Consider the following 22,707-nt stretch of genomic DNA (forward strand, 5'->3'; position numbering starts at 1 on the left):
AGTAAATTTGATATACTTTGCTTAATTGTTTGGTTATGTATAAATGGTAAATTAAATTCTAAATTATACGGGCTTACGAAGCTATAAAGCTTACTCTGTTTCTTTTCCATGTTTTATAGAGGTTCGATAGCTTGCTCAATTCGAATAAGTCAGAGTTACGCATCACACTATCCAGTTGCTGATTGGTACCTTTGAACTTGGATATATGTAAATATGGCATGTATAAGCTAGTTATAAAGATGATAGTGATTTTGGAACATGTTGTGGTTTATGATAAAGCCATGTGATTTGGCTTAACTGGGTATAATGCTTTGGTTGCATATATATATTCAAATATGGTATGTTTTGGTAAGTAGAAGATGGAATGGAAATATGGAAATGTTATCTTGATATGTGATAGTTATATGAATGGAAAATTCTTGATTATAATTTAAGTATTTGAATACCATGTTCAGTTGTCATATGGTTTGAATATTGAATTTATGAAGTGTATGAATTATGTTATTGAAGTAGGTTGATAAAGCATGATTGAAATTTGTATAAAATGTGTATGAGATGTTGCCGATTGGCTGCCTATTGAGTTAGAAAATATTGCAAATTATGCTTGTGCAGGTATGTATAAATAGGGTGGCAAAATGGCTTTGCAAATAGCCTATTTTTGTCCACACGGGCAGAGACACGGGCATGTGTCCCCTGGTGTTGAAATTAAAATCAAGTCAGTATGCTCCACACGGCCTTACACACGGGCCTGTGACTTGGCCATGTGGCGTAAGTCAGTATACCCTACAGGTTTGGCACGGCCTGGTAACATAGGCGTGTGTCCCCTGTTTTGAGAAAATCTTTTCTATGTGTTTCAAATGTTTTAAAAGTTATCAGTTTAGTCCCGAACCAATCCTAATAAATGTTTAGGGCCTCGTGGGCTCGTATTAGGGAAAAATTGTTTGAATTTGAATGATGAATGTATGAAATGATGTTATGTATGCTAAATGGTTGCTTAATTGTTTCATAAGTTCGGTAATACTCCGTAACCCTATTCTGGCGTTGAATACGGGTCAAGGTTGTAAAATTTATTAGTATTAGAGCTATGGTTTAGTCAATTATAAGAAAAATGTAACGTATGTAAGTCTAGCTATACATGCCATATATATAAACTATGATAGTGTGTTGACTCCTGACATTTTCAAATGTGTTTTTATATAGTAAATGGATGTTGATTGAGCTGTAGTTGATGAGGTTGAGAGTAATGCGCCTGCTCCCGTTCAAAGGACAGCACCTTCTGATTCTAGTCCTATAACGGGTAGCCAAGGAGGAGAGGCTAAAGAAGTCTCCTTCCAAATGATGAATGAGTGGTTCACTCAATACATTCGTACGAACCCGGCTACTCAGCAACCTCCACCCCTACCTATTCCTCAATCGATCCCTATAGTTCCTTAAGGTATGGATGTTTTGTGATTAAATAAACCACTTGTTGATAAGATATGAAAACACGGGGCTGAAGAATTCAGAGCCACTGTTAATGATGACCCTAAGAGAGCCGAGTTTTGGCTTGAGTACACAATTCGGGTATTTGATGAACTGTCTTGTACACTTGAAGAATGTTTAAAATGTGCTGTATCACTGTTAAGAGACACTACGTATCAGTGGTGGAATACCTTGATATCTGTAGTTCTGAAACAAAGAGTTACTTGGGAGTTCTTTCAAGTTGAATTCAGAAAGAAATACATTAGCCAAAGGTTCATTGATCAGAAACGAAAAAAATTTCTTAAATTGAAACAGGGTCGTATGTCAGTAACATAATATGAAAGAGAGTTTGTACGACTCAGTAAATATGCTCCTAAATGTGTTTATTCCAAAGCTATAATGTGTAAAAGGTTCGAAGATGGATTAGATAAAGAAATTAGACTATTGGTTGGGATTTTTGAGATGAAAGAGTTTGTCGTTCTATTTGACAGAGCTTGCAAAGCCGAAGAGCTTAGCAAAAAGAAAAGAAAAGCCGATTCTGAGGCTAGAGACTATAGAAAGAGATTTGCGGGCAAATCACATTAGTCAGCATCAAAGAAATCTAGAGAATATCATCCTCGTTCTACTGCTTATGCGGGAATTTCTATCAGAGATAGAGATGCGAGACATTTTAGTATTAGGGACTAAAAGTTATCATTTTAGTCCCGAACCAATCCCAATAAATGTTTACGGCCTTATGGGCTCGTATTAGGGACAAATTGTTTGAGTGTGAATGATGAATGTATGAAATGATGTTATGTATGCTAAATGGTTGCTTAATTGTTTCGTAAGTCCAGTAATGCTGCATAACCCTATTCTGGCATTGAATATGGGTGAGGGGTTGTAACATCCCAAACTCGGCCTGGACGTTATGGCTGAATTGGGCGATGTCACATTGAAGTATTTTTTATAAAACGTGACAACATTTGAAAAGCCCAATGTTTATTTAGCCTCTTTGTGTGATCTATAAAATAATTTTAAAACTTGCGCCACTATCAAAAAGTATTTACTTTAAAATGTTATTAATTCCAAAATCTCGTTTATCGTGGAAGCTTCTGAAACGGTTTTGCGTATTCGTGGTATTTTGGTAAATCATGCATATCTTTTGAAAACTCGCATCCTACCACTAGCAGGTATAAATCATAATAAAATAATAAAAGCCCAAATTAAAAAATAAAACTTAAAGAGGCCTTTTACATAAAAATACCCAAATAAAACTTCTTATAAGTTAAAAGATAAATTCGGAAGCGTAAGCTGTTGTGTGTTCACCTCTGAGTCCCTCGCAACACCGATCTGCTTAAGGATTACCTGTACAGTTAAAATAGTTGGGTGAGTTTACGAAAACTCAGTGTGTAATCTAAATGATAAACAAACAGTGAACAACATAGTCTGGGCCTAAGCCAATATCAGTAATAGTTCAATATCAGTTAGGGCCTTGGCCCATTCTGTAACAGTAGCAGTGGCAGTAATCAGTGCAGTAACCATGATCAATGCAGTAGCAGTAATCAGTGCAAAATGCAAACATAAAATCCTACCCATCCATCCTCTACACTCCACTCCGTCCAGCCCTACACTCCATGTGGGGATAAAATCAACCCACCCATCCCTACACTCCAAATATAGCACTGGTTGCGGCACTAATCAGTAGTTGCAGCAGAGTAGCCAGTAATAGCTTAAAGCCATCAGTAGGTCCACAGTCGTCTTGGGTGACCCGTGTGACCATATCAGTACAGTACACTTCCTCCAAAATCATATATCCCACCCCATGCGATGCAACATAATATCATACATGGGTGCAACATACATATAACATGACATGCTCAAATACAGTCATTAACATTGGAGAACAAATCTGTCATTTTACCTTACCGGGGTATTACAGTCATTTACCCTACAGGGGTATTTCAGTCATTTTATCACATAAGGGCAAAATTATCATTTTATCACATAAGAGCAAAATCGTCATTTTATCACATGAGGGAAAAATCGTCATTTTATCATATGAGGACAAAATCTTTATTTTATCACATAAGGGTTCAAGTACACTTACTGACCCAACAGAAGGTCACAGTCGTCTCGGGCGACCCGTGCAATCTTAACAAACAAACAGTGAAAATGAGCCCAAAGCCCATAATGCGAGCCCATGTTGGCCCACACGCCTGTGTGGCTCATGAAGCCCAAAAATGGCTTTGCTGTGCGAACTACACAATCTGGCCCAAAAATCTCCACGTGTTCGTGTGATTTACCCGTGTGGGCCCACGAGCCTGTGGGGCCTACACGACCCATTTTCGACCTAACATGGCCCAAATTGGCCTAAGTCCATGGTATCGCCCATGGTTTTCTCTCATAATTCAATCCCAACGTTAATGCGTTCGGGGTTACCACACCAGCGATCACACGCCTATGTGGCATCAACGATCTTATTTTTCGGCTTTTGCCGATTTACGGAAATGGTAGTGTTTTACATACTTGTTCTCGAAAGCCTACGAATATTTCCTGAGCTCACCAACCTATATTCAAACATAAACACCATTAATCTCTTTAACAACAGGATTAGCAAACCCTAACGATTTACTTAACAAAATGGTATCTTATCACTTACTACCTTAGTCGATTGGGGTTTGCACACATAACCCACTGCAAGAGACTAATCACTTGTTCCTTCATGTAAACCTGCATTCCAACCGATCTGATTAACCTATATTCTCCCGATTAGTTTAAACCAATGAATAATCACTTACCAACATGCAGATCTAAGTGTAGGGGAAAGGAAACAATTAGTCTACCCCCAACCAGTCACACGATACCCAGAAGTAAGGCTAGCACCACCCCCTAGCAATAAACGGCAGCAAAGAAATTTAGAAGAACAAATTATTAAGGTAGAGAGAGGGAGAGAGACAGAGAGAACCTAGAGCACCCACCGATGGATCGATTATCAATTGTCAAAACCGGACACAAAAATGAGAGAAAGAGCTATGAAATAATCCGCTTAAGTATCCAATGGAAGAGTGATATGAGAAAGGATTGACAAAGAGAAGAGAAGAAGTAATATTTGGCCATCACTAAAACAGGGTATTCGGCCAATGCTCACAAGAAAGAACAGGCAAGGTGGAAAATAAAGTAAAAAAGGGAATCGACTTCACAAAAGAAATGATCAAAAGGAAAGAAAAACATGATCGTATAATGATGAAACCCGAATGGTCAATGAGATGTTCCGCCTCAACAAAGAAGTGAGAAGATCTCAAAACCAAAGACAAAAATTGCAAATGCGAGAATGCTACTCACCAGAGCTGAATTCTACTTGTGCCAACATTCAAATTCGGCACCAACTAAACCTATCCCTCAAGCTTCTCCATGATATTTTCCTAAAATACCTCCAACATCCACTCATCAACAACCGAAAATCCCCCTCTCTACTCACCAAATTCGGCTAACAACCATGCCATTCAACTCATTAAAACTTCCCGGTGTTTTGGTCAAACTCTACTACCTCCCCTAGCCATCAGTAAAAATAATCTCCATTTGCACAAGCAGGGATTCAAACCTTAGACCATTAGCACACTCCACATGCCACTTACCACTAGACCAACAGGCTTTTTATGACATGCTTTCCCCATAATTATTTATAAATCTACTGTCTAGAGCCAAGGGTTTTATTCAAATAAAAACAAAAACTTTGGACAAGCCAAGCTTTGAACCCAGGACTTCTCAGACACTCCCAGAACACTCAGAACACTTAACCACTAGGACAAATACACATTTGTGTCACTTTTTTGTACAATTAATAATTTATGTTGCCGCCTCTTAACTACTCCCATACACAAGACCTAATACTTCTAGGCCCAAATTTGGGGCGTTACAGGGGTGTTACACCTTTACCATCTTGCAACTACATGATTCTTTTTAATAACTTATTCGATTAATTCACAGATCTTACTCAACCTTTGACCTTGAGCATAGTAATACTTTTCCTCAACTATACTTATTGCAAAACTATCTAACTCATTGATATCTCACAAAAAATACAAGTATGTAAATCTTACCAGACATTCATGAAAGATCACACCATATAGGCCAAATAGAACATGCCTACAGACTTTATATGGAAATCTCATTTTTGCTACCCCAGTGAACTTCGCAGAAGATGCCATAAGATTTAATCAGAATGTGGCACTAAGTAGCAAACAGGATACACCACAAAATGTTCCACAGAATAAGCCAGGATGCATTGTACTAAATGCGCCATCACGATTTCATACAAAACATGCCTTAGTGATTTCATATAGGGTCATATACTTGCGGTCCATTCATACCATCATTTCATATAATGCCATGGGTCATGACCTCATGGTCTTATGTATTTTTTCATGTATCGTGATCTGCCATTTTGATTCTCATGTTGAAGGCTACGCCATGAATCATTTCTATCATATCATGTAACATCATTTTCATTCATATTATTGAATTGATCATTTACCTTTCTTTTGTCTTTTAGTTTCACCATTATTTCTCTTCATTCAACTTTTATTATTACATCTATCACATGATGAAATAATTTTGACATACTTGAGGAACTTTACCAGGTTCGGCATATCATGCATACAGGGCTTCTTCACTATTTCGCAGTACAAGAACTGACTAAATTGTGCTTTGATACTAACTTGTAACACCCTCAATACAATCTGATTAATTGGACCCAGGTCTTGGGTATTATCACACTAATACAGACAAAAACTTAATCTACATATACAAATTTCAATCAATTATTACAACTTATTTCATTGTAGATTTCAAATTAAATGCATAAGTATGTTTAATAAGTAAGTGCATTTGCAACACATGGTAACTAAGGTACAAATATTTCTAATTTTAAGAAATAAAACCTGTTATACTCAAACTATGGTTTCTAAGGAAAATATCAGCTATCTAGCTCTGTATGCATAGCCCATATGCAACTCCTGTGGTGTAGTCCTAGTATCGCCCCTTTTAGAGCAACCTCGCATTCAAACCTGTAATATAACACAAATGGATAAGTTCATGAGAACTTAGTGATGAATATAACAATTGACTATGTGGTATTTGCACAATACAATTGATGATTCAATGAGATAATCTTATTGTTCTTGCCCAATAACCTGTATCTAGTGATTGCTTCCCTCAAATTCCATTCTTCATACACTATAGATGTCATGCTTTACTCAGAAATCATTTCTTTTTCCATTGGGGTCTTCGATACATCACACATGCTATTTTTCTGAACATTTATAAGTCTATTTCCATTTTTTTCCAAGATTAACATAACTAAAACACTATTACTGTAGCATACTTAACTTTAAGCCATTACTTCTTCATAATTCAAGAATGATCATGTGCGCAGATGACCGATACCTTATTCAAACGACAAATTCAAATCCTTATTCTGAATGCACTTTCCATACTAATTCCTTATTTCTCTATATCTCTACAATTCAATACTTCTAATCAATTCATAGTCCTATGTGATACTTCACCATATAATTAATAGATAACTTATTATTTTCTTACTGTGTTCTGATTACATTTAAAATCCAAATTGAATACATCAATTAACTTAATTAAAAATTCACCACAAGGACATCCTTTAAGTTTTCCCACGGAGAACCTTATTAAGACACGCCATAAGGGCAACCTATTCCGAGTTCTCCACGAAGGATACTCTTTCATAATCTGCCACAAAGGCTATTTTTTTCATAATTTGCTACTGAAGCATTCCTTTTACATTATGCCAAAAAGGCGTTTCTTTCATATTGCGCCACAAAAATGTTCCTTTGATAAAGGCTATCATATCAGAATTTGCCATAGAGGTTATTTCTTACGTGTTCGCCAGAAAGCATTCCTTTTCAAAATTAGCCACAAAGGTTCCTTTTTAGATTTTTCCACAAAGGCTTCCTTTTTAGAGTTAATCACAAAGGCTTCCTTTTTAGTGTTCACCACAAAGGCTTCCTTTTCAGAGTTAGTCATAAAGGCTTCGTTTTCAATGTTAGCCACAAAAGCTTCCTTTTCAAAGTTAGCCACAAAGGCTTCTTTTTTAGTGTTAGCCTCAAAAGCTTCCTTTCCTGACGTGTTTACAATATGGATTTTCCTAAACTCACGTTGCATGAGGTTTGCCAATCATTACCTTGGAACACGTAGAGAATCCTATTGGGTAATTACTGTCCTTTAGTTCCTTTCGGAATGTGTCATGGCCATGGATTTTTCCATTTAGATTTGGTGTTTAAAGTCCTAACGGACCCCTTTAGACAATCCCACGGAGACAGACATAGACTCTTGTAAATTCTAATATATAGAGATATTTTCAGCACTCTTTTAGGTATAATTTATGCAAATTTCAAGTAAATAAATAACACTTTTTGTGGTTTTACACTTAATTTTGTGATTTTTTTAATTTCCATGCGAATGTGTTAATTTAATGAAATTATGTTATTTTACCATTTTTGGGGATTAATTAGGCTAAAGGAAAATATGGAAAAATTTTGGTTGTTTTTGTTAAATAGGTACAACTTGGAGGCCCAGGATTGTCCAGATGGAGGTCCAAAATTGCCAACATAGAGGCCCAGAACCATCCACAGATTTCCCATATATTTTGGATGGCATAACCATTAGGGAATCAAGGGAGATTTTCTTCCCTTGATTCAAGCAACCTTTCCCATGATTTAAGCTTCAACCACCCACTCCACTTCTAAAAATAGCCATCATATAATCCACTTACCTACTGCCACTCAAAGGCTGACCATTCAACTCCTAAAAATAGAAAATTTAATACCATTCTCCCTCAAATAAAATTCAGCAACTATTTAAATCAAGCAACCACTTACCCTCCTTCTACAATTTATGGGACAATAATCAATTGAGAGAGAATTAAAGATTCACATTCTATTTTTGGCATGAAAAATTGAGGACTTCAAATATAAATAGGGATGCATTTCATCATTCAATCACAAACCATTTTCTCACATCAATTTCAAAAGAAAAATTCCTTTCAATGTTCTCGCCTTTCTCATGGCTTGCTAACACTCGAATTCCACAAAATAAGGCAATCACTTGCCAAAATAAGAGCAGCTAGGAGATTGACTTAAAGATATTTAGGTGATTTTAACTTAAAGATGAGGAGGAAAGCCACCATAGGAAGCCGCAAAGAGCAGTCACAAATAGCCCCCTACATTCAGTTGATTACTTTTTGCATTATGAAATGGCCGTGGACAGTCCCCATCGACTAGTTTTTTTTACCCTTTTCTTTACTGTTAAATTATTATTTTCTATTCGAGAGACAAGATTGCATCTCATCTTTATATTTTATTTTAATATGACATGACTTAATTTTGTTTATTCAAAATGGATATGAATCTTGATTTGGGTTCATTGGTATTTGTTTCTGAATATTTTGTGCAAATGATTATTTCATTCATTTAGGTTTAATTCATGTTTATACTTGTGAATGTATTGTCAACATTTGTACGTAATTGAATTAAATATTTATCTAAAAAGAGGTAATAGTTAATAGATGTAAGACCTAAATGGTGCATATCATGTCAATTTCGAAAGATAATTGCTGAATTCACAAACTGTGTAAATGCTAGGGAGGGTGATTTCTGAGTTAGTTTTTTTGACATAGGGATATGCTAATTAACTTAAGAACAAATAGGACTTCAAGAGTAGCCTATGCCTTAATTAAATACGTTTAATGAATTTTCATATTGCCACAAACCATTCGTGATATTCCTTTTATGACTACTAATGAATTATTGTTAAAGTAATATTTTCTTTTAGTATATTCATGTTGTGTTATATTATTCCTTGTGTTTATTTCATGTTGTGATTATTTCCTACAAGGCATGTTGTTTTATTTTGTGGGTGTTTGAATACTAATTACTTTCATAACTTACAATTGTGACATTCATCATCACTATTCTCTTTTTATTTTGCTTTTAACCAAATTGATTAAAATTAACTTTGCAAATAATTCACTCAACAGTCCTTGTGGAGACGATACTCTTTTACTTACTACTTATTACTTGTACAACCGTGCACACTTGCATATAATCACGCAGCACAATTCTTAATAAAACATACAACATAGGATACATCTAAGACACATATACACGATCATACTTCCCAAAACATTACTTAAACTCATTAAATCTATACCAGATGTATCTATCATCCTCAACAAACAAACACACAACCATAAATACCCTTAATAAATCTATTGTACAGTCACATGGGTATCATATTATAACTTGTCATATCCATACAAACTATATGTGCAAACCCCAACAAAAATTCAAATTATACTTTTCTGATTTCTATTTCATAGTTCGGTCAATTACCACTGAAATATCTTGTATGAACAATATGCATGCATGTGTTAGTATGGAGACGCACTTGATTCTCACCTATTGTAGTGCAAAAAACCAGATACAAACTTCCATCACGAAATCAACAGCAACCAATGCTACAGAACACTAAAGCCCTTCAAAATCTATTCATATAACCCTTTTTACTAACATTTATAACATTGGAAGTCCCCAAGCAATAATTCACAATTACTTAATCATGGAGTCAGTCCGCAAGAAGTACCATGATTGAAAACTCCTTATTTATATTCTTTACAAAAACAATTCATCCAACTACTTTGTCCAATGACCTCGTCATTTGTGTGTTACCCTCATATGATATCCTTAATACCTTTGAGTTAAATTCATTCACTCAATACAACCATATTTTATCTCATTGTCACTATTGTGTCTTCTTAATGATTAATATGATCACTGTCAACAAATGACTATGATAAATTGCTCGTTCAAGAACCAGCAACCCGTGGCCATGTTCCATATTTATCAATCCACACAATGCCAATGAGAGAATATCATTAACTCTTTAATTGAGCTATGAATTCCACTATTGCTAGTAAATCCATGCCATACACAAGTCATGTATCCAACATACGGGTTATGGGGTCGATCATCTTTAGAGCATAAGCCTCCACTTATATCAAAGCACATGAGTTGCATACACATGGTCAGTGACTAACTTAGAATTTACGTAAATCACACTGTGAACGTCACAAGTGAATTAATTCACAAACAGATTCAAAATTAATTTATCTTGGGTCAAGTCCAATGTCTCATTCTACCAATGAATACATCTAGGTCTCTATTCGTGGAGTCAACTACTCTGATAGCCAAACTAGCCATCTCCCCAATTGGAATTGTAAACGACATAATAATCCTTCTCAATATTTGAATCAAATTCTCTCTTTGATTCTTTTACAAGATTACGGACTCATTTAGATCATCTACTGAAGTAAGTTGTCTTTCTCGCAATGTAAATGTTCTTTACAATGCTAGTTATCTTCAATTTAAACTAGACAATCAACGAGCTAATATTTACTTGTCACAATTTCGCTATGCATGCAAAATATAATAAACATAAATACAAAAGACATAATAGTAAAATATGAAATTAATAGTAAAATGTGAAACTAATTTTATTTATTTATTCATCGTTCAAATAAATAGAAAATAGTTACATGTTTACTACAGTATGGGCACATTTCCCAACAACAAGTGATCTGTCATAATTCATTGTAATAGATTAAACTAGTTTTCATACTTTTAGGAGCTTGAATACGAGGAATTCTAGTATGTTTTAGGTAGGTTTTGTATTTTAATTTCAATTTAATAAAAAGAGTAATTTGAGTCATTTTATGACCTTAAGGGTCGAAAGCATTCTACGGAAGGACTAACGCACTTTGTAAGTGTGCAGGACACCATTCAAAGGCATAAGAGCTTGAGGCTAGTCGCAATGTTGCAACACAAGAGTCCAATGTCACAACATTGAGCAGAGTGACTACCTTTGGTGTCATGACACACCCTTGAAACTAAACCTGAAGCTAAGAAAACTGCCTTGATGTCACAACATAGGCACTAAATGTTGCGACACTGGCCTTGTACATGAAATTGTTACTGAGCTTAGGATGTTTTGGTCCGTGTAATAGAAATTAACATGAAAATGTCAAACAACTTAGGGTTAAGGACGACGACCAAGCCTAACTCTATAAATAGACTCATTAGGCACTTGAGAAGGACAACTTTCATAGTTTAGAATTTTTTTGTAATCTAGTTTTTAGTTTTCTGTTCTTTTTAGGCTTAGGATTTATTTCCAGTTGTTTCGTTCGTGTGCATCAAAGAATCTGATTTTTAGATTCAACAAACTCATTGTAGATTCTGTGCTTCATCTATTGAATACAATCAGGATTTCTCTTTAAACTCTTATTCTTGATTTATTCTTAATAGCTACTTATTTTATCAAGTTTACTATGTTTATGAAAACCATGAAGAACTAATCCTCTTATAGGGGATCAGTGAGTGAAAGTGTGATTAATTAATTTTATGTAGGGTTTTCTTAGCAGATCAATTGTTTGGGATAGGAAGAACTTAAACCCTAGGTTTGTCACGCATAGGAAGTTATCCAGGTGGGAATTAACCCAAAATTGGGACTGCCTATTCGTGAACCCCTTACCGCAATCCGATCTGGACTGTAAGTTCAAGAGATAAGTAGTTGTTACCGAGTTGTTAGTTTAGTTGAAGATCAAGAGATCCTGCTAGGGTAACAACTAGTTGATTGAGTAGAAACTCGAAATAGGAATTAGTTCTGATCACCGAAGTAAGCTAATCACCCATGCCTTAGATTTGGTTGAGTTTATACATTAGTTTTCCATGTTCATTATTTTATGCATAGTTATTTCTTTTTTCTTATAAAAATATAAATTCTTCTATTTTATGTTTAGTCATAATAAAATTTATTTAAAGTACCAATTAATTCTATTTACATTAGGGTTAACATTGATTTAGTACTCGCCTCCCTTGGGTATGATCCTCAGAGTACTTACAGGATCCATTGTAACTATATTACAACCTGACCCGTCTACTTGAAAACATCACCTCAAATTTTATATCTTTAGTTTCAATATTCACACGTTGGACATTAGTACGTCCAGAGGTGATCAAGTTGTTGGCGTTGTTGTTGGGGAGGCAACATTATTGAATTAATTTTATTTTTTACGTTTAATAGGATAGTTAGGAAAATTTAAATTATAGATACAAGTTTTAGTTATTATTTTTGTTTATGTTATTTTATTTTATTTTTAATTTTAAGTTACTAACATTTTTATTTTCTCTATAAATCTCAGTGTATGCTTTAGAGGAGAGCAACACTAGTATAGTTAATAACTGATTTATAGAGAATAATCTGACAAAATCATTTAACTATGAATGAAACTGGTTACATGTGGTTTGATGTTGAGATGAAATTTGACGAGGAAATATATGATGGAAGAGTATATAATGAATGAGAGATCATGGAAAATAAAAAAAATTATTCATGATAGAGCTGGGCCAACGAGAAAACAAAGCTTCAACGCACCCGTGGAGTAATAACCAAGGTACTAATATAGTCGAACATCCACATGAGTGCACTAGTAATTTGTATAAGGCACTTGAAGAAGATCATGAGATGCCCGAACATTCAGACAAGCTTCCCTATGATTTGTATGAGATGCCTTCATGTGAAACCACTAAGACGGTCAATTTTGAGGTATTATCAAACAAGTTAGATATGATGGCACAAATGATAAAAATGATGCAATAAATATCAGAAGCACTACCACCAAGGAAAGAGGACATGTCTAATGTGCACAACTTGGATCATGAGAACCCCTGTATTATCGATAACCATTATAAGATTCACGGTGAGATTCAACCTGAGCTTGTAACTGAAGATCATGGAGATGAGTTGAACATAGTTGAAACAAACTCTAATCCAATTGACATAGTAATAGATCTAACTGTAAAGGTAGATGTGAAAGATAAACTAACCACTAACATGGAGCTTAAACTGATTGTGAATGAAAGTGTAAAAGAGCTAATACATTTTCTAGTCATAGTAGAGAAGGTGTTAGCCGAAGAGATCAATGAGTTTGATTTATTCTCATCTGAAAAGGGTAATAAAGCTCAGGTGACCAAAAATTCACGCGGCATGAAGGGAATGAAGCTCAAGGCAATAATAACCCAGAAAACAATTTAGGGTTGGCTTAGATTTGGTACTAAATGACTCACAATATGGATGCCATGTCGATCGAAAATAAGGCAAAATCAATGGAATCGACTAAAATGGCTAGTGCATATACATTGACAGAAAAATAAACGTCAGATTAAGGTGTCAAGAACTAGCTAGAGATTCTTCTATAGAGGTGACACAGATTGTCCCAGCTTTTAAAGAACTTCTATTTCTTATTCTGAATTTTGTTTCATTGTTTTATTACTTTATTTGTTTATTTTATTTTATTTATTAATTTCTTTTCCTTTATATTATATTGCATATTTCTTGTCATAGCATTTTCTTGTAGGTACTTTCTATTCGCTTGGAGCAAATGAATCCCGATGCCAATACAACAACAAGGATTCAATCTTCCCAGGAAAGTTTTCTTGTTTGTGTCTTAATCATTCTACAGTAAGGACAATGTTGCTCTAAAAGTGTAAGGGGGTACATCAAGACTCATGTATATTAGGATTTAACTTTCTTCGAATTGTTTAAAACTTTTAAAGATATGTTATTCTGAGCACTTTGAAATTCAAGAGGAAGAGTCAAAATAGAGTCAGTGTGGCAACACAGAACCTCCATGTGGCAACACCAAAAACAAATTCAAGAAATTGAAAAAATCAGCTCGATGTTGCAACACAGAGGTGTTGTGTCATGACAAAGGAACCAGTATACTTTAGGGCTTAAAAATATCAAAGTGTGCTGTGAAATTGAACCCTGATGTCACTACATTTGTATCCTTCTAAGGATTCCATGTCACAGAACCCCCATGTCACGACATCGCTACAATTTTCTACAAGGTCGACCTGACCCATTGCGCAACCCATCAACTTTAAACTTGTTTTAACCCGATTTTTAACTCTAAAACACTAACATTTTGAATCTAAACCCTTTTTAACCCCTCTTACCTTTAGAATCCTCTCAAAATTTCTCAATATCCTTAAACCTTAAAATAATATTTTCTATTTTTCTCGAGTACAGTAATTCTTTTTCTTAGCTTGTGATTCAACTTAATGTAGGAACTAAAACATAACATTAACAAGGCAATCACAACAAAGTTCTCCGAGGAATTCAAAGCAATCAATTAAGGTTAAAGGCTCATATTTTGTTTTTATTGTTTTATTAAATATTGCTTGAGTTCAATTAGTTATTTTAGCCATAAACACATTGAATATGCCTCATAGAAAGTTTAGAAAATCCAATGTACAAGAAACACCATTGGTTTTGGACCCCTTGAAATTTCAAAACCCTAATTCTAAGAAATATTTTCTTGAGTCACAAGGTGTAACACCCCACACCCGTGTCCCACGCCAGGTCAGAATATGAGGCATTACCTAACTTAAACTTATGCATATAAACGTTTTCATAATACCAAAACATGGTCAAATTAAAACTTTTCAATTACATCTATAAACTCCTTAATACGAGCCTACTAAGCCTAAAACATCCATTTGAACCCATTTGATCCGAGTCCTTTAAAAAAACTCTAAAAATAACTCTTTTCATTCTCGGCCACCAATACATTTTCTTCAAATCGTTATACATTTTCGTACTCCCGAGGTGTACTGATAAACAACCACTATGTACCTCATCTAATATCTTCCAAATCAATTCGGTGTCTTAGGAACACAAATCCTATCTTGGAATCTCAAGCAACCGTCGAAACTGACCCAAAAATATAATTCAACATCTGATTCGCACAGGGTTTTCTTGGATAGTAATTCGCTATCACTCTTCTAAGCCTCAAAAATTTCTTAAAGAAATGTCGGTTTAGATTTTAACTCTGCTAGAACCAAACCATCCTTTGACAAGGTCAATCGGGCATTCATTGCTCTTAAGGCAAACAATGATTTTCTACTTAATGCATCAGCGACCACATTCGCTTTTCCCGAATGGTAATCTATAATCAAATCATAATATTTTAATAGTTCCAACCATCTACGTTGCCTCAGATTTAAATCCTTTTGGGTCATCAAGTGCTTAAGACCTTTATGATCGGAGTATACATGGCATATCTCTCCGAACAAATAATGTTGCCAGATCTTCAGAGCAAATACTATGGCGGCCAACTTTAAGTCGTGTGTTGGATAGTTCTTCTCATAAGGTTTTAATTATCTCGAGGCATAAGCCACAACTTTTCCCTCTTGCATAAGTACACATCCCAACCCATTCAAAGAAACATCACTATAAATCACGAACTCTTTTCCTAATTCGGGTTGTACTAGTACGGGATCCTCAGTCAATAACATTTTCAACTTCTCAAAACTCTGTTGAAACTTATCCGACCATTCAAACTTAACTCATTTTTGAAGCAATTTTATCATGGGAGTCACAATCATAGAGAAGTCTTTTACAAATCATTTGTAATAACCGGTCAACCCTAAAAAGCTTCTAACCTCAGTCACACTCTTTGGCAGCTTCCATTCAACAATAGTAGAAACCTTGCTGGGATCAACCCTAATACCATCACACGAGACAATATGACCCACAAAACTGACTTCTCGAAGCTAAATCTCGCTTTTACTAAATTTGGCATACAACTGATTGTCCCTCAGAGTCTGCAAAATGGTTCTCAAGTGTTCGACATGTTCTACCCTGTCTCTAGAGTATATCAGAATGTCATCGATGAATACAACTACAAACTTATCTAAATATGGCCGAAATACCCTATTCATTAAATCCATAAACACAGCGGGAGCATTTGTTAAGCCGAAAGGCATGACGAGAAACTCATAGTGGCCATACCGCGTTCTAAAAGCGGTCTTAGGCACATTTGCTTCTTTAACTCGTAGTTAATAGTAACCAGATCTCAAGTCTATCTTAGAAAACCATGATGCTCCCTTCAGTTGGTCAAACAAGTCGTCAATTCGTAGCAATGAGTTTTGTTCTTGATCGTCCTCTTATTTAACTACCGGTAATCTATGCACAACCTCATAGATCCATCTTTCTTTTTCACAAATAACACCGAAGCACCTCACGGTGAAAAGCTTGGTTTCACGAAACACTTGTCAGTCAATTCTTGCAACTGTAACTTTAGTTCTTTCAGCTCATTCGGGGCTATCCGACATGGAGCAATCGAAATAGGCGTGGTCCCTAGCATTAGCTTTATACCAAATTTAACCTCTCTATTAGGGGGTAACCTAGGTAATTCTTCTGAGAATACATCCATATATTCACTTACAACCGGCACTGACTCAACCTTCAACTCCGATTCATTGGTAATCATTACGAAAGCCAAATAAGCTTTACATCCTTTCCTCAAACATTTCTGGGCAGACATTGATGATATCACTGTAGGCAAGTTCCCTGGCTCACTTGATTAAACCCAAAGGGTTTCACCATTTTCACATTTTAATCTAATAACCTTTTGTCTACAATTTACTACAGCATCATGGAATGTCAACCAATCCATACCCAATATTACATCAAACTCATTGAATGGTAACAGCATCAAATCGGCTAGAAAACAATGACCTTTAACTACCAATGGACACTTCTTACATACTTTATCAACTATCACATGTTTTCCTAATGGGTTTGACACTTTAATTATAAATCCCGTAGACTCAACAGGCATATTCATGCTAGACACCAACTTCATGCACACATACGAATGAGTAGAACTAGGGTCAATCAAAGCAGTAATAGTATTATCATTGAGAGAGAATGTACCGGTGATCACATCAGGAGAGGATGCATCTTCACTTGCACATATGGCATAGGTCCTAACCAGAGCTCTAGCTTCAGACCTTACTGTAGTGTCTCTCGTCACATTTTTGCTACCAGCCCCAACTCCATCATTCTTCTGAATCCTTTAAAATTGGTGCCACTGGGCCTTGTACTCTGAAATTATTTGTTATCATTCATCTCAAGGCAATCCTTAATAAAGTGGTCTTGAGAACCACACCGAAAACAAGATCCATCATTCATTCAACACTTGCCGAAATGATTTTGACCACAATGCTGGCATTCTAGTTTGGAAGATTTAACATTGCCCATGCTAGCCACTGATGTAGCCCGAGACTTAAAATCTGAATCTTGTTTCTTACGATCTCGGTATGAATGTCCAGCTGATGCATGAGAACGAGAGTAGGTGTCTCTAGATTTCTTAGATTGTGATGGAAATGACTTGCTCGCATGTCTCTTCCTTACATCTCTAGTTTCCACTTCAGTTTTCTTCTTTTCCTTGATTAGTTCCTCGGCTTTACAGGCTCGATCAATGAGTACTACGAACTCTTTCAACTCAAGGACACCTACTGACAGTCTAATGTCCTCATTAAGTCTGTCTTCGAACCTTCTACACATCTTGGCCTTGGAGGATACACACTCCCGAGCGTACTTACTAAGTCGGACGAACTCTTTTTCATATTCAGTGACCGTCATACGGCCTTGTTTCAAGTCAAGGAATTCCTTACGCTTTTGATCCATAAATCTTTCACTGATGTACTTCTTCCGCAATTCCTCTTGGAAGAATCCCCATATGACATTTTCTTGAGGCACCACTGACACTAACGTCTTCTACCAGTAGTAGCAGAGTCCCTTAACAAAGATATGGCACACTTTAGGTATTTTTCGGAAGTGCAAGATAATTCATCGAATACGCTGATGGTATTCTCAAGCCATAGTTATGCCCTTTCAGGGTTATCATCTTTATTAGCACAGAACTCCTCGGCTCCATGCTTCCAGATCTTATCCACTGGAGGTCTATTCCGCTTCTTAAGGTCCATACCCTGGGGTACTTGTGATAGCCCTAAAATGACCCTAGTCGGAAAGCGGTTTCGGGACCGCTAAACCGAGTCATCAAATTATTTGAATATGATATTTATTGTCTAAAATATGTGAATATGAATGTGTGAAAGTTTTGAGCTTCGATTTAGTTGATTGCATGTGAATTTAGTAATAGGACTTATGTGTGACACTTTTGAAATGTGATAGGTTAATCCATAAGGATCTATTAGTACATGTAATCAAAAGGGTGGACTTGCATGTCAATTTCCCCCATTTAATTACTAGTGGCCAGCCATGACAAAGGGTGATGGGCAAAACATGTCATAAAACATGTTGTGCTAATGGTTTATGGGAGAAAGGATAAAATAATAATGGGAAGGTAAATGATGACAAAAAAAATGTGTGTGGTTGCCCCCCCCCTTCCATTGCCGTGAATTGAAGGAAGAAAACAAAAGAAAAAAAATGTTCATCTTCTTCTCCTACCTCTCTCAAGCCGAAACTAACCAAGAAATGGAAGAAAGCACACCTAAGGCATTCGGCCATCTTGTGTGGGGGGAATTAAGGTATGATATCATGTGATTCTTTTGGAATTTTTGTGAAGTTGAGTTTGTTTTGGTGCTCATAACATGACCCATGTGTTAATTTTTGATTTTGTGTTGCAAGAAACATTTGGTTATGTCCTTATATGTCAAATTGATGATAAATTTTTGATATTTGGTGAATGAATATGGGTTTCGGTCATGGTAGATAACAAAGAATGTGGTTGTTGTTCTTGTTAATTTGGATGAATTTTTGGTGGATAGGTGCTTGAATCAAACAAATGATCATGTGTGTACACTAGGTGCTAGTTGAGAAGAATCGGTCACTGTATTGGAGGCCATTGCCGAATATGAGTTTAGTTATTGAGTTGATGGAATAAAAGAATGCTTAAAGATGTGTCACAACAAATTATATGTTAAGCTAAGGTTGTTAAATTATCAATCTTTCTTCCTAGCCGAATATGTGTTTATAAAGTTGAGTTGTTAAATAGATTTTGAAGTTAGCCCATGCATTTATTTTTGAATTTAAGAAGAATGATACATTCGACTATGCTTTGATGTGCTTGGATTGTTGTTCATTGAGTAAATGATTGAGGAATGGTTAGAAGAATTTGAATGCTAAACTAGTTGATTTGTTTGATGATATATATATGTATTCGGCAATGGGATAAAATGTGTATTAAGGTAAGTTTCATGGTGATTATGCTTGTGATGTTGGGTTAATATTCGGCATTGAGTAATGTGGGGTAAGGTGATTAATTGGCTATGAAATTAGCTAAATTGAATAGGTATGTTTAATAATATGCTTAGTATAATGTATGATCTTATAACTCGGTTTGGTATTGAGATAAAGGTTAGATGTATGATTGGATTTTGGTATGTGTTAAATTGGTCAATCAAAGATTAAATGATATGTGATTGCCAAATGTGATTGTTAAGTGAATAATATTAGTTAAGTACTTAAGCAAATCTATTGTTTTACTTAAGCTTAAGAGCAAAGAGGATCAAAGTCGGATAGGGGAAAAGAGAAAGTAAACGAATAGCCGTGGACATCTAATCGTCGACCACTTCCGAGGTAAGTTTTAAGTGATTAAACGTTGAGTAAATTCAATCATAATAGGACATAATGAGTTGATTTAATAAGATATGATGTGGCCATGATATGTCTTAAACTCAAATGGTAAGTTCATATGTGTTTGGACTTGGAAGGTTAAGAGCAAATTGTAATAATTTGCTTTGGACAGCAGCAGTAACGTGATTTTAGAAAATCACTATAAATTGTTGGTGTGGAATTATAGGCAGAATAAAATATGTAATCAAGGCTTAATTAGTCTAGTTTCTTATAAAAGAGACCTTGTGAGCAAACAAATTTCCTATAAAGAGATATTTAAAGTTGTGTGAGACAGTGTCAGAATGACTCCGAAATCCCCTGTTCTGTTTTTAGAAAATTATTATAAATTGTAAAAAAATGGTTATAAGATAAAATTTATATGCTTAGACTCCTTAATGAGTCTAGTTTCAAATGAAATCAAATACAACACATTTTGAATTCTGTAAAATGACAAATTTGATTCGTAGTGAAGAGTGGTCAGATTAGTCAAACAGTGAAACAGGGGAAACTTTAAGAAAAATCTGGTATTGATTGGCCAAACCTAAAATTCTGAAAATTTTATGGATGGAATATATACGAGTCTATATTCAGGGAAAATTAACGGCAAGTGATTTGGAGTTTTGTAGCTCCAGTTATAAATAATTTAGTGACTACTGCTCAGGAAAACAGCTCGTAGTGAATATGTGATTTTGTTGTAAACATGGATAAAACTTGTTTTAGTTACTCATAAGCTATTGATTAAACCCATACGTGAATTCTAAATCGTGATATTGTAAAACGATACATGAGTGTTAGATGGATCTTTGATATTAAAATTTGTGAAATTGTAAGTTTATGAGTATTCGAATATGAAATGATAGTATGGCGTGAAATTGAATTATTCATTGGGAAATGATTAATGTAGATTCGGCCAAGACAATGTGTATACATGATAGTATATGTGATATGTGAAGTATATTTGGATAATTGTGATGTGAATGTATATATATGTGATAAGGCCTAATGGCCGATGTGATGAATGTGAAAGTGTATATATGTGATAAGGCCGAATGGCCAATGTGATGAATGTGAAAGTGTATATATATGTGATAAGGCCTAATGGCCGATGTGATGAATGTGAAAGTGTATATATATGTGATAAGGCCTAATGGCCGATGTGATGAATGTGAAAGTGTATATATGTGATAAGGCCTAATAGCCGATGTGATGAATGTGAAAGTGTATATATGTGATGAGGCCTAATGGCCGATGTGATGAATGTGAAAGTGTATATATGTGACAGAGCCGAGTGGCCAACGTGATGGATGTGAAAGTGTATAAATGTGATAAGTCCCGAAGGGCAATTGTGTCAGTACTATATTCGGGTTAAAACCCCGCAGGCTTTATGCGAGAGTATTATCCTGATTAATGTCCGTAGGCTTCGTGCTCGTACTATATCCGAGCTTTAAAGACCCGACGGCTAAATGCTAGGATTCAAGTAAGACTTTGATATTGAGTATCTGCATTAAGTTACCATCAAATAAGTATTATGTATTCAAGATGTTCAGGTACGTATTACTTACTCATCGGTGGAGTGATTTCGAGGTGAATTATCAGTATCAAAGAGGTAGGTAAATGTGATTAATATTATAACTCCAAATGTGAGAATGTGCTTTGGAAATATTTGACCATCTAGGTCATTATTATTCGAAAGTATATATGTGGCAGCCAAGTGTTGCGTTTAATGATATTATAGATCGAGATGAAGCTCTAGATTAACTTCATCGAACAGTTGAAATGAATGACCAATAATAGTGATTGAGAACACTTTGTCTTGCTTAAAACTTACTAAGCATTAAATGCTTACTCCGTTCTTTGAATCTCTGTTTTATAGATTTTGGTTCGTCAGCTATCGGACTCCGGATTATTGAAGTCGAAGTCGCCCACACTATCAAAGCCCTTTTGGTACACTTTTGGTTGAACTCTGAAAATGGCATGTATAGGACTACCCTTTTGTAGTGGGTCATGGACCCTTTGGATTTGTATAATTTTGGATAGCCATGCGAAAATTGCTTATATATGTTTGAGCATAATGTTATAATCATTTGGTATGGATATGGTTATTGAGAGGTGTGGATATGCTTAACAAGGATTGGCCATGGGAATGGTTAATCACTATCATAATTTGTGCTATTTATGCTAAAAGGGCTAGTTGAATCATGGAAACTATGAAATAGGTAAAGTCTACCTTAAAGGCAGATGCTGACAGCAGCAGTGATGTAGATTTAGAAAATCACTAAAAATAGTAGGAATAGAATTAAATAGTGAATAAATTATGTAAATGAACCTTGATGAATCTACTTTCATATGGAAGAAACGAAACGGTCATATGAGTGGTATGCTAAGAGATAATTAGGTTTTCGTGAGACAGGGCCAGAACGGTTTCTGGATTCCCTGTTCCGACTTTGAAAATTCATTATAAATTAACCAGAGATAATTAGGAGTCATACCATATATTTATAGATTCCTCTTTGAGTCTAGTTTCTATAGAAACAAACGGCATCAGCATTGAAGCCCTGTACAGGGAGATATCCAAATCGTAATGCATGAAGGTCAGTGTAGTCGCACCCTGTAACAGGGGAGACTTTAACTAATAAACTGTACTAATTGGCCCGACCAAAAATTCTAGAAAAAAATATGTAGATGGACATA

The 22,707-nt window shown here is 35.4% G+C and overlaps 1 protein-coding gene across 1 annotated transcript; it reads right to left on the reverse strand.

Annotated features, from left to right (window-relative positions):
- Positions 1-16,612: 16,612 nt before the first annotated feature.
- On the reverse strand, positions 16,613-18,365 carry LOC107920216 (uncharacterized). Its single transcript, XM_016849794.1, has 4 exons — positions 18,270-18,365; positions 17,576-18,156; positions 17,311-17,450; positions 16,613-16,944 (listed from the first exon to the last, which is right to left on the reverse strand). Exons 1-4 carry the CDS (start codon positions 18,363-18,365, stop codon positions 16,613-16,615), a joined length of 1,149 nt encoding a protein of 382 aa, XP_016705283.1.
- Between the last annotated feature and the right edge of the window lie 4,342 nt (positions 18,366-22,707).

The sequence above is a fragment of the Gossypium hirsutum genome, chromosome A07, assembly GCF_007990345.1.
Source record: "Gossypium hirsutum isolate 1008001.06 chromosome A07, Gossypium_hirsutum_v2.1, whole genome shotgun sequence".
Lineage (NCBI taxonomy): Eukaryota > Viridiplantae > Streptophyta > Magnoliopsida > Malvales > Malvaceae > Gossypium > Gossypium hirsutum.

Bases quoted from the DNA above. Each gene is read 5' to 3' on its own strand.
- LOC107920216 (XM_016849794.1), bottom strand. From the start codon at position 18,365: ATGGACCTTAAGAAGCGGAATAGACCTCCAGTGGATAAGATCTGGAAG. The intron at 18,157-18,269 runs GCATAACTATGG...TACTACTGGTAG, and splicing joins AAGATGATAACCCTGAAAGG to AAGACGTTAGTGTCAGTGGT. The intron at 17,451-17,575 runs GTGTTGAATGAA...CCAATTTTAAAG, and splicing joins GGTCAAAATCATTTCGGCAA to GATTCAGAAGAATGATGGAG.